Source organism: Alosa sapidissima, chromosome 13, assembly GCF_018492685.1.
Source record: "Alosa sapidissima isolate fAloSap1 chromosome 13, fAloSap1.pri, whole genome shotgun sequence".
NCBI classification, from domain to species: Eukaryota; Metazoa; Chordata; class Actinopteri; order Clupeiformes; family Clupeidae; genus Alosa; species Alosa sapidissima.
In genome coordinates, this window is record NC_055969.1 from 25,086,063 (window position 1) to 25,098,562 (window position 12,500).

The 12,500-nt window shown below is 43.8% G+C and overlaps 2 protein-coding genes across 2 annotated transcripts in view; both read right to left on the reverse strand.

The window, feature by feature from the left end:
• Nucleotides 1-2,405: 2,405 nt before the first annotated feature.
• Nucleotides 2,406-5,263, reverse strand: nrarpa (NOTCH regulated ankyrin repeat protein a). Its single transcript, XM_042059188.1, has one exon. The coding sequence runs from the start codon at nt 4,757-4,759 to the stop codon at nt 4,421-4,423; it is 339 nt and encodes a 112-aa protein (XP_041915122.1). The 5' UTR covers nt 4,760-5,263; the 3' UTR covers nt 2,406-4,420.
• Nucleotides 5,264-12,203: 6,940 nt separating this feature from the next.
• The window catches only part of exd3 (exonuclease 3'-5' domain containing 3), a 57,929-nt gene continuing 57,632 nt past the window's right edge, over nt 12,204-12,500 (reverse strand). The window contains exon 20 of the mRNA XM_042059187.1: nt 12,204-12,500. This exon is cut by the window's right edge and continues 994 nt beyond it. The gene's annotated coding sequence lies outside the window, so the exon portion shown is untranslated.

The following is a 12,500-nucleotide window of genomic DNA, read 5'->3' on the forward strand; positions in this document are numbered from 1 at the left end:
TCAAGGTCTCTGCTGTCTCTCCTTGCCAGGAGACATGAGGCGTCTGCGATGGAAGACAAGCGAGGCGACAGCTTCCACCATCTCTGCACACATAGCCATACTCTTAGTTTCTGTGTGCCTATAAGTACACTCGTTTAACCATGTCTGGAATGTTTTGAGTTTTTTTTTTTTTATTATTCCTGGTAGGTCCTCAGGTTAAGGCTTGTGTGTGTGTTGTAAACATGGGAGTTTTAAAACTGCTTAGGTCTGTTCATGATGAGCATTGCTCAAAAAAAAAGATTGTTAGACCCGGAATAGCCTACTATATGAAAACAAATAAGACTACAGACTTGAGACGTACACACTTGAGCATGATTCTCACACACACACACACACACACACTGCTTGTCTGACTCATGTCATGACAAAGCTTATGCTTGTGAAGGCCATGGATAATTAGGCAAAACCTCTGTGGGGTGAATGGGAGATGAGAGGCTGGGCGCCGGTGTGAGATGCAGTCATCTCAGTGTAGCTGAGCTCCCCAACACCACAGCTCCCCTACTGCAGGTTATGACACTGTGAGAAAAACTGAGGAAACTGAGTCACTGAAAGAACGAGAGTGTGTGAGAGAGAGAGAGAGAGAGAGAGAGATGGCGCTCTGGAGGGATAAAAGAGAAAAAGACAGCGATCTTGATTAAGAGTGATACTTGGGAAGGGAAAGCATTGGAGAATGATATTATCATCTATAGGTTTGTGGGTGTACGAGATTAGCAAGCACCGAGTGGACTAACAGACAGCGGCTAGAGAACTCTTTCATACACACACACACACAGACGGGTAACATAAAACCCTCTCATACTCTCTCTCACACACACATACTAGGGAGGGGATTCTTCTTTAAAACAAAACTACCCACAATCCACTGCGTTCTTTTATCCAGCCGGTGAAAGGACAGGGCCAAATGAATGACAAAAGGAAGAACAGAATGGGGAATGAGAGAGAGAGAGAGAAAGAGAGAGGGAGGGAGGGAGAGAGAGGGAGGGAGGGAAAGAGGTGGGCCTAAGCAATTCATTCTTCATTGCGGGACAGTCTGTGGGGGAGGGGGTGGAGGGGTTGAGAAACATTTGCAGGGAGACAGTGGTGCAGGGTTTAATGATTTCTTTACTGGCTTGTACACAAACGTACAAAAAATATTACAGCACTCATGTTCTCACCACACATAAAACATCACAGTGTTACAAACGTTCAAAAAAACACACACAAACAAAACAAAAAAAAAACACAAAAACAAGAGAAAGCCAAATCAAACACGATGGAACATTCGCATCACTCATGCAACTCAAACTTTTTTGCTTGTTTGGCCCCAAGGAACACAAACAACAACCAGAAAACTTGGTCCAAAACAAACAAAAAAAAAAAGAAAGGAGAGAAAAGAAGACAGGAAGAAAATAAAGAGAAAATATCAGCACTCAACTCTGAATTCTTTTACACCTAACTAGTCGTCTGACTCTTGTTGTCATAAATGTTATGACAACATGGTGAGAGAAACGACTATGCATCGTGCAATTATTTTTAAAATGTTTTTGTTACAATGATCTTACCATCAAATGTATCATTCCCCCTTTCAAAATGACAGGAGCGGATCACTTCAAACAAGAAAGTGCTCCGAAACATTTTTCAGCGTTTATATATCTTCATATATATATATACATAGATATATATATATATTTATACACATACACCCGCTCACAGATACACACCTCTTTGCAAACATGATGTTTTACAAAGCAACACACAAAAAAGACAATATAACCTGGAGCATTTTATACAATAGTATTTTGTTGTGTTCCTTTTTTTCTATTCAGAAAAAAATTAAAATGTTGACATGAAGTCAACCAATTACGAACAGTCCTCAGTGCAATATTTAAAAAACAAACAAACAAACAAACAAAAAAGAAGAATAAAAAGATCAAGTTTAAGACAAGCGATGCATATTTCTTTTTCTCTCTCTCTCTCTCTCTGCTTTACACCAGTCAAGATGCTCAAATCTGGTGTGTCGACCAATTCACAAAAACAAAACAAGAGTCGCTACCCAGAAGGCCACTGACTTTGGAACGGACCTGGTCAGGGTGTGTCCTGGGTCTGGCCCACGGTCAGCAGTCAGCTAGGTGCTGTTGTTACTCCAGGTACTGGGGAAACGCCTGATGGCCGCCACACAGCGGCACACACACATACACACACACACCACTCTTCCACTGGACATGATTCAGAATCACAAAGTTTGAAGGCCAAACAAAGGGCTGGACACTAATTTCCAGCACCACCAAAAGAAAGTGGTATGCATGCAAGGCACACACACACACACAGATGTACGCATGCACATGCACACACACACACACACATTCATAAAACACACAGAAGCACACACACACACAGATGTACACATGCACACACATGCACATTCATATAACACACAGAAACACACACACACACACACACACATACAGACACTAACTGCATACACTGGGCTTTTCATATAATGACTGTGATTCTGATATTTTGTCTTTCACTCGTTGGCCATTGAGTCACAAATCAGAACAAAAAATATAAATCAAAAACATATAAGCAGCATTGAAACAAACATCAGGGTGCCATGACTTTCAAAATGCAGCAGGCAGTTTTTAAGAATATGTGTAGATTTTTTTTTCCTGCAAGTCATATGACAGAAGTAATAGTCATCATAATAAAACAATAATAATATTTTATGTTAATAGTCCTGCTCAGTAGTAACTATTCGTAAGCCTCAGCTCCTGAAGTTACCCGACCAGGCACTAGGGGGCATAAAAGGCTCCAGATTTTGTGCAACGAAAACTCCCTGCATTAAAGTCATGCAATACATTCCACTTTTTGTAACTAAATAAAATGCAACAAAAAATGGAAAGACAAGATAAGCATTCGGCTGAAATAAAACATTTACAATGTGTCAATCATGCCTTGCTGAGGAAGAGTATCCTCCGTGTGTAGCTTAACCAATAGGTCTAAACTTGGTTGCTGAAAATGACTTGTCCCGGGTGGATTTAAGGATTCTGTTTAAAGTGAGAGAAACATTGAAGCCTAAATGTAATTAAGCGAGCTTCACTGATGGCCACTGGGTGAGGTTACGGAGAGACTGCCATTCACCTGACCTCTCTCTTTCGTGTGAAATTTATGCTGTTGCTAAAAACGACTACATGGGAGTAAGCTGAATAGTCTTGAATACTTTGAAAGTCGAGGTAGCTGGTAGAGAAAACCAAACAGACAGTAGAGGATTAGAGCCATTTTCCCGGGACAGTGATGTCTGACGCAGGGCGGGTGGGAATTTGGGGTTTATGGGCATGGGATTTCCACGCGGGACAGTTTACACTCTAAAATCCGAAGCAGCTTAAGTCACCCTAAATATGTTTAAACGTAAGCTATAGAGCTGATATCCACAACATAATTTAATCATCTCAATGTACCTTCATAAATAACCCAGCCTGTCTTCACAGTGATAACCAGGGTGTTAATACAAATACTGAAAGTAGATTATAAAGTGTATTCCAAATGCGACTTTCCTGACGTTTTGATGCAAAGCGCAAGCAGCGGTTTAGTAACACATCGACCCTTGACACTGGTCATTCAGGCCTGCAAGCTGGGAGACGCCATCTGCTATGGAGGCAGGCCGCATCTCACTAGTTTTTAAAAAAGGAACAAAATAAAGCTATTGTGTACAGTACTTAACAACACTTAGTCAATTGTTGTTACTCCGATTACATTTTTTAAAAAACAAAAAGCATTGGATATCATAATGCCGCATTTAAAACATGCCAATCGTTAGGCTAATTGATAAAAAGAAACAAACCAAACCAAAAAAAGCATGTCGTTTAGAAAAATAAAAACAGTGTTTAGCCAAATAGAAGATGGCCTTCATTTCCGTGTTCAACTCTTCTTCCCTTTCAGATATTCCAGCATGCGTCCACAGCATCAAGTGCCATCTTGATTAGAATAATTTAGGTTATTATGGTCACACCACCGGCGCAGGTCAACAGCTCACCCCAAACCCTCGGAATAAACGCGTTTCACACACCCTCCCTGCCTCCTACAGCTCGCCACACGGCCTAATCTGATCATTTTACACATTCAAGAAAAACAAAGCTTTAGTACCAACGCGTTCTGCAAGCACACAGACACACAAAACGCGTTTCTATTTTTCAAGATGCATGTATACTCAGTCAGATTAGAATCACGCCGTGTTGTCCTCAGGAGAAAGAGAGAGAGAGAGACCCCATCCCCTGTTTGGTTTGTTGGTAAAAGGGAAGTTGCCGTCTTTTTTCTCTATACAATTTGGCATTGGAAAAGATGAAACGCAGGTTTTACAGAGGCCTGTCTTTGCGTGCTTTACCTGGCGGCGCCCAGGCGCTTCTCACCGTGCGCCAGAGGAGTACTTGGCCTTGGTGATGAGGTAGAGGACGATGTCCTGGTGTCCTCCAAACGCAGCGATGTGTAACGCGCTCCAGCCTTCCCTGTTTGCCAATCGGATGTCGGCTCCGAATTTCACCAGCAACTTTACGAGTTCCAAGTTTCCGTCAATGACTGACTGATGCAGTGCGGTCTGCCCCTCCGGTCCGAAGGAGTTGACGTTAAACTCGCAGTTAGTCATGTTCTGCAGCAGCGAGTGAAGCTCCTTCGTGTTGCCCTTCTTCACCGCCTCCTGGAAAACTCTCTGTGGTGCGGAACAGGTCGATACATCCGCCTGGCTCATGGTTCAAACACAAGTGGCTCCCGACGTTCACTGTCACAACTGCCTCACAAGTCTCTGTTATAATCACACAGAACTGGATAGACACCAGTTAAAGCACTTGGACTTGCAACGGGAAAAATCTATACTTAAAACAAGTTTATATCCCAAAAAGGACAGAGGTTTAACGACACACTTGGTGTGTAAAATGTAGTCAATGACTGAGAAAAAAAGTATACTAATTCCTACAAACGCTTGAGTTAATTATCCAGGACTGTCAAGGTGTAGTCTCCCGTTTGGCTCTCTGTCGTAATAGCAGCACCAGGTTATGGCAGAGTCGGGAACAGCTCTTCGCTATTCACCTAATTCGAGAGTGGAGGTATATCACCGGCGGTATCTCCACAGGGCGACGACTGGCTGTTGGATTTTGGCAAAGTCTTTTTTATCACGGTTGAGCCTCTGGCCGGCGCCTCGTAAGTCCCTTCCCGGATCCCCCTGGAGTCACCGCGGTCTGTCTGGCTTGGGTGACTATGAGAGAAGACAAGACAAGGCAACATCCACTTTAGTGCACTGAAAACGGCGTCGTGGCCTCACCAGTATCCATACCATGAAGTCAACATCATTACAGTGGAGCTTTTTAAAATAACATGTCCCATGTACTTGCCTGTGACGCTGGACGGCTCGATGCGACGTACTGTGAATCCTCCCGCTAAACCACTAGTTGCGCGTCCTCGATGCAGTCCCGGTCCCAGTGCGTCTCTAGCCAGAATGGCGCGCCGGGGGGATATTTTAGACGGACTTTATTTGCATAACAATCAGGATCTACAGAACCAACCAGTGTCAAATGGGCGGAGATTCGCAGAAAACAAGCGAGCTGATAGGCTTCACTGCTTGCTTGGGGCTGGTCCAAACCTGAAACTGTAGCGAGGGAGAGGCGTGGATTTGTTGGCCAAATGTCCCACAAAATAAAACAAGCATTAAAGCTGTAAAATGTTTTCGTCTCATCGAACGGAAAGACAGTTGCTCTTGTTTTGGTGCAGGGCGAACTTTAAGGACTGCTAATGTTCAATATTATAATGCATTTAATGCTCGGGCTAATTATGCCTGGGTGAGGAATTCCTATGCTCGCTTACTCGTCGGTTGATTTTTCCCTACAGGGGTTGTCCTTTAAATCCTTTAGGTTTCCTACTGTAGATCTCTCGCTACCGAATCAGCCTTTGTCAGAATGCGGTGGAATTAATTGTGTGAAAACGACAGTCTTTCACTCATTGGTTATGTTAATTCGGGAAATACAAATGGCCTAATCACCCAATATCAAAGGCAGACGGGGTTCGCTACAATGTGCTAAATACTTTGTGGCCCTCTTTTAACTTCGGCAAATAAATTATTTGTTCTTGCAAAAAAATCACAAGGAATTTTTGGGTAACTTGTTAAAATGATGGGTCAAAAACTTGAAACGATGATTCTGTGAAATGCTGAAAAAGGCATTCCTGGAGGAACATAATCTTCGGGAACATATATATTTTCCAATACATTGTACAAACTCAACACAGTATTACTGACCTATACAACACTAATAGATCTTGTTGTATGATCAAAGCTCAACCGCAACCTTGCTTGTTCGTTTCACTTCCCTGCGCTACGTGGGAAAATCTGTGGAGTGCAGGTTCCAAGACAATAGAAGCCCCACACACTTGCAACAACGACCTATTTTACAGGCAACATTTTCCAAACGTTTAAAGCAACGGCAAAAGTCGATTCCTTCAGACATGTCTCAACAGTTGTATAGTCGATATTACCCACAACAAAAGCACATCCCACACAACGTCTAATCGTATGAACATGTGTATATTAATAATGTATAAACGGAGACAAGACTATACTTTTATCAGGCGTAAATCTGCAATTCCAGTTGTTTCAATGCAGTGGTATGTAACTTTAAATAACAAAAGCCTGACAGACTTCCTGTGCAATGAGAAAAGGTGCGCGTTTGTTCCTGCGCGCAGCGCTGCTTAACCGTGGGAACCGGACGGCCGCTACCAAGCGTGCTGTTCTCGTCTGTCTCACACGCTACATTTGGCGTGGTAAACCCACACAAGGTGCGGTGTGTGAAGCCGTTTGCTCCGTTTGTCGACTGTCTTCAAAGATTTGAATCTTCAAACCGATCTGTGACAACGAAACCGCTGTTGACATTCTGGCACATACTCACACACATACAGTTGGACAATTTCTCACAGTAAAATAACATTTGGTTCCGGGTTGGATCACGCTGATGGGAGTCGTGAACATTTCTCCTTCCAGAATCCTCTCCATTTTGTGGCTTAAGCAGCACAAAATGTGGGGCGTAGCCTGCAGGGAAAAGCCAGACCTCATTGGCATTTTCTCGGATCATTGGCCTCATCATTTATCGTTTTAAAAATGTTTAACACGTTAAACACCTGAATTGCTTTCTTTTATATGAAACTCAATCAAAGCCACCTCTGCCATAAAGTCATTAACTGACTAGTGAGCTATGAACAAACTTCCCATTTTCTACAGAAAAAGTAGCCCAACTCCCATTTTTAGCTGCTCCAAAAAGGGTCTGGGAAATTCGTAAGAAAATGTGTTTTGAAGCAAAGGTGCCTTGAAACAGTCTAGCACGTTAAACAAAACCAGGAGGTAATAAAAGCTCCAAAATAGAACAAAGGATCACTCGAACAATCTTGCGCAGCAGGCCTGACTGATGTGCTAAGATTAGACCAGACCTGAAACAGTTAAAGGAGCCCTTAGTGGGAAATCCTTTCACTCTGACGAATAAAATGACGGCTATTCTCTAGTCAAATTAGGCCTACCCAACATAAGGCCTACATCAGTGATGTGATATGCATGTCCATTGTCCATACTTCTCAAACGAACATCACTGGTCACCGCGATATGGCAAACACCCTGATAGAGACCTTGTCGCATCTGTGACATGACCCTCGATGACATGAAAGCCAACGCCACACGACATCTGGTGCTGTGACGTTTCATATCAAATTCGCCGCACAAAAGAGTATACGTTAGGGATGGATACCGTTGGAGTTTCTAATGTCAGCAATGTAGCCTATGCTTTCAATGTAGGTAAGCTAAAAGAACCCATTGGTTTGGCCTGTTGTCTTCACTTTAGTTTGTGGTCCACTCCAAATGAAAGTGACTTCTAAGAAATGTCTCTCAAATGTGGAAGTGTCCATCTAGAAGATCAAACCCAGATTCCTCATTTTGGGTTAAGTGCGCTGGCAGGGAATTCCTCGGAGTAGCTTGTTTCATTTACAATAAATTCCATGACCTCAAACCAAAATGACAACAGAGAACGGATACATCAGGGCGCACAATTTCATTCAGTTATCCACAATGAAGAGTATGGCCTTAAGAGTTAATAATTCTACACAGATAGCTTACCCTGAAAAAATATTTTCAGTAAAGTCTGTACACACGTTATATCAGTGGCTTAACATTTCCTCCATTTTCTTCATTCCCAAGATTGGAAACTGGATTATTGCGCAATTATATATAATGACCTAACTGAAGCTTGTATCATCACTCATTTTTAATTAAAAAAAAAACAAACAACCCTTCACAATTTCCCCTGAAATGCATACAGTGGATTGCAAAAGTGTGACTGTACTGTTTGAGGAATGATTTCTTGGCCAAAATAAACTGAGTAGCTTGGAGGGGAAAAAAACACCTCCACAATTTTGCAGAGACAAAGGATTTGAAACTGCTCAAGCAATACCTGGCAGAGAAGTCCAGTCTGTAGTGGTAGTTAGAGGACTTCCAATGGACACTAATGACCAAAACATGACTTCACTAACACCCCACACTTGGCAAAGCACACGTGGCTGAGTGGTTTTGTTTAGCTTCTGTTCTCACTTACAGTAGGTGCATATATGTGCATTCATTGGGATTTGCCTTCAATGTCACTGGATCCTTTGCCACCTCGTGGTGAAAGTATGACGGCTTGGTGAGCAGCTTCAGATGCTGGCTTCGCTTGCAGATGTGGGCCATATTTGGCATGGATCCGCTCCAGACAGAGACAGGTGCGTACGCCATGCCGGCTTGACTCGGGCGTGGCAGTATGGCTTGCTCGGCCAGCTCTCGCTTTCACAGTTATGGACACAGTAACACTGCCTGAGAAAACGAAGGATGAGGGAGGTCAAAATGGTGTGTGTGTGTGTGTGTGTTTTGTGTCTTAGACAGACCATTTTCTTTCCAGTAGTCATTTCGCTGTAGCTTGATAGGAGTGGGAAGGTGTGTGTATGTGTGCTTGCATGTGTGTGTGTGTATATGTGTGTATCCTTATGTACAGTATGTGTGCTTGCGTGTGTGTGTGTGTGTATGCATGCGTGTGTGTGTATGTATATATCTGCTTATGTGTGTGTGTGTGGGTGTATGTGTATGGGCTTGCGTGTGTGTGTGTGTGCAGTCTGGGCTAAGCACGGGCAAACCTGCCCTGGCTGGAGTCCAGCATCGCCGGCACATCTGTTGGCTAATCAGAAAGACGTGTCTGAGGCCTGGGCCCACACACACACACACACACACACACACACACACGCCTAGGCCAACTGGAAAATATTTGCACAGAAAACAGAAGCCTTTTCCCATTGGCCCGTTATCTCGGCCCTGGCCCAGCCATTCGCACAGATTCCGCTCTCGGGCACGTCTGGACGAGACGTCCGCAACCTGACACTGTTGTCTGCCACCAGTTTTTTTTTATTTTTTAAATAGCATTTCATTTTTGTTGATGGGTGGATGGATTTCCCTGTGGAAAGAAGGGACACTGTTTCAAATCAGCGAAGATTAAAAAAGAACAAATAAAGGCAGAAAGAAAACACACACACACATACACACACACAGGGATTTGTAAGTAATTTTACAGTGTGTGTTGTGAGTGATGAAGACTCAACTGACCGCTGGTGATGAAATCAGAATCAGATTTTTCTATTTACTTAATTATGAGTGTGTGTTGGGCCGAACCAGATGCAGCACAGCTCCACTCAGAATAAACATGGCGCTCTCACATGTGCTGCACCCATCCAGCCAGCACCGCGTCTCAGATGGGCAGTATGGACCAGGAATTCATCATGCTGGGAGCCGGCCACTGAGTCTCATTCATCAGTAACCCAAGCCACTCTGGGTCCAAAGACCACTCCACATCATGTCTGCAGCCGAGCGTGGAGCGGCTTCGGCCCAGCTTTGGCCAGTGTGTGTGTGTGTGTGTATGGATGTGTGCGTATGTGGATATGTGTGTGTATGAATGTGTGTGTCTATTTGTGAGTGTGTGTATGAATGTGTGTCTATGTGTGAGTGTGTGTGTGTGCCTATGTGTGAGTGTGTGTGTGCCGAGGTTTCCCTGGACTGTCTCCCCCAGCAGTGTAAATGAGGTCACCACCGGCACTGCTCAATTAAAAATGCGAAACACAGCACACCTGTTGCAGTGAGTTGATCGTGCCGTTGGGAGCAGTTTGTCAGAGTCATGCAGAGTTTTATTATTGTTTTTTTTTTAAATTCTTTCTTTTTTGTCTTTTTTTTTTGGTTGGGGAGGAAGCCTCACAGCTCGTTATTTACTAAATCTGAGGATAAACAGAAAGCCCCAGATGACGAAGAGAAGTTTAGCATGAAAGAAAAATCCCTCCCTTATAAATGAGGCAGAGAGGTCACAGAAGTGAGTGAGTGAGTGTGTGTGTGTGTGTGTGTGTGTGTGTGTGTGTGTGTGTGTGTGTGTGTGTGTGTGTGTGTGTGTGTGTGTGAAAGAGAGAGAAAGAGAGGGAAAAAATGAGTTTTGTGAGTTGAATGTGTTGGAGAGACTGAAAAAAAAATCACTATGAGTGAGAACGGGAGAGAGAAAACGAGTGTAACTGAGAGAAGAGGAAAAAAATGTGTGTGTTTGTGTGTGTGAGTGCAGACACAGACTTAGCGCTGAGGGAGCACTGGGGCATGTCTGAGGACCGTGTGTGTGTGTGTGTGTGTGTGTGTGTGTGAGGGCTTTGGCGCCTCAGCTGCTAGAGAGTGAGCGAGAGAGAGAGAGCGAGAGAGCGAGAAAGAGAGAGAGAGCGAGCGAGAGGCCGGGCGGAGACCCCCCCTCCCTCCCCTCCCCCAACCCCACTTTGAGTCAGAGCCCCGGCATTCTGTGGAGGGGAGTGTGACGTTTCAATAGAGCGAGGGGAGGGCCCTCTCCGAGCCCAATTCATCGGCGTACCACGTGCTCAGAGAGCGTGGGAAAGAGTCGAGCTTTTCTTCCCAGCAAAGAAAGAACACGGCTCAAATAACACAGTGCTGCCGCGCAGAGAGGAGAAGAGAAGAGAGGAGAAGAGAAGAGAAGAGACGAGAGAAGAGAAGAGACGAGAGAAGAGAAGAGAAGAGACGAGAGAAGAGAAGAGAAGAGAAGAGAAGGGACGAGAGAAGAGAAGAGAAAAAGAGAAGAGAAGAGAAGAGAAAAAGAGAAGAGAGAAGAGAAGAGAAGGGACGAGAGAACAGAAGAGAACAGAAGAGAACAGAAGAGAAGAGAAGGCATCTCGGCGAGCCAGTCAGGGCTTGGGTTAGCCTCCTGCTAAAAAGCAGCACAAGGAGACACACACACACACACACACACACACACACACACACACACACACACACACACACACACACACGCAGACACGCAGAAGCCATTCCCAGCGGGTGCAAACACTGACCAGTCTAGAGTTACAGTACTACTCGGATATTTCTATTCAAAGGAGGGTGGGGGTGGTGTTAAGGTGGGGTGGGGGTGTAAGGTGGGGTGGGGCAGCATAAACAAGAGCAATTCAAAGCAGAGACCGAAACAGAGCGACTGCCCATGTCTGGGGCGGCAGTTTACAGGTTTTTCTTTTTTCTTTTTTCAAAAAGTTCAGCAAAAGAGAAAAAGAAACAAAGAAAAGGAACAGAGAGCAAGTGGGACAGAGAGTGAGGGATAGAGAGAGAGAGAGAGAGAGAGAGAGAGAGAGAGAGAGAGAGAGAGAGAAAGAGGGAGGGAGAAAGAGAGAGAGAGAGAGAGAATCTAGGCAGGCCATCCTGTTGTGAAGTTTTGTAGAACCTCCTCTCCCAATGGCTTGTGCCAGGAGCCTTTTTTCAGTCCAGCTTTCCCCATGTAGGGGTGAAAACATTTTTCCTGCAATTTGCAACAAAAAGTGGACGTAGATTTATCATTCAACGACTAAACAAAAACAGTGATTATTTTTAAAACCCCCAGAAGGGTTGTTAATTATAGCTAAACCATTTTTTATGTCTTATATTTGCAGCCTTAAAACAAATGACTGAATACTCTGATGCAACATGTAAAAGTTACACACATTCAGTTCTAAAGCATGATATGTTACAAACTCTTACAAACTAAACTGAATCCATTTGAACACCCTACAGTAACTAAGCGCATGCAAGATATACATTGCTTTCCTGCATAGTTCAACTAAGTAGTTAAAAGACACTTATAGTCATAAAATTATATTTATTTAAAAAAAACAAAACTAATTTCCATTTGACAATTGACTGAATTGCCAAAACCAGGCAATATGTCGCAGAAGTTAATGACCACATGACGTGACGCTATAAATACACAGGCCATAGATTTCCCAGTTACGATATGTTATATTAAAAAAGTAGTCGCTCTTTCCTCTGTGGGGATATTTGAATGTACACTCACTCAGAGCTGAGCAGAGCAGATAGGAGCACTAAGAGCTTTGGCCAGACAGGAGATAAACGTTTGAACGGAGCGGAACAGTGAGGGGTG

Bases quoted from the DNA above. Each gene is read 5' to 3' on its own strand.
- nrarpa (XM_042059188.1), bottom strand. From the start codon at position 4,759: ATGAGCCAGGCGGATGTATCGACCTGTTCCGCACCACAGAGAGTTTTC.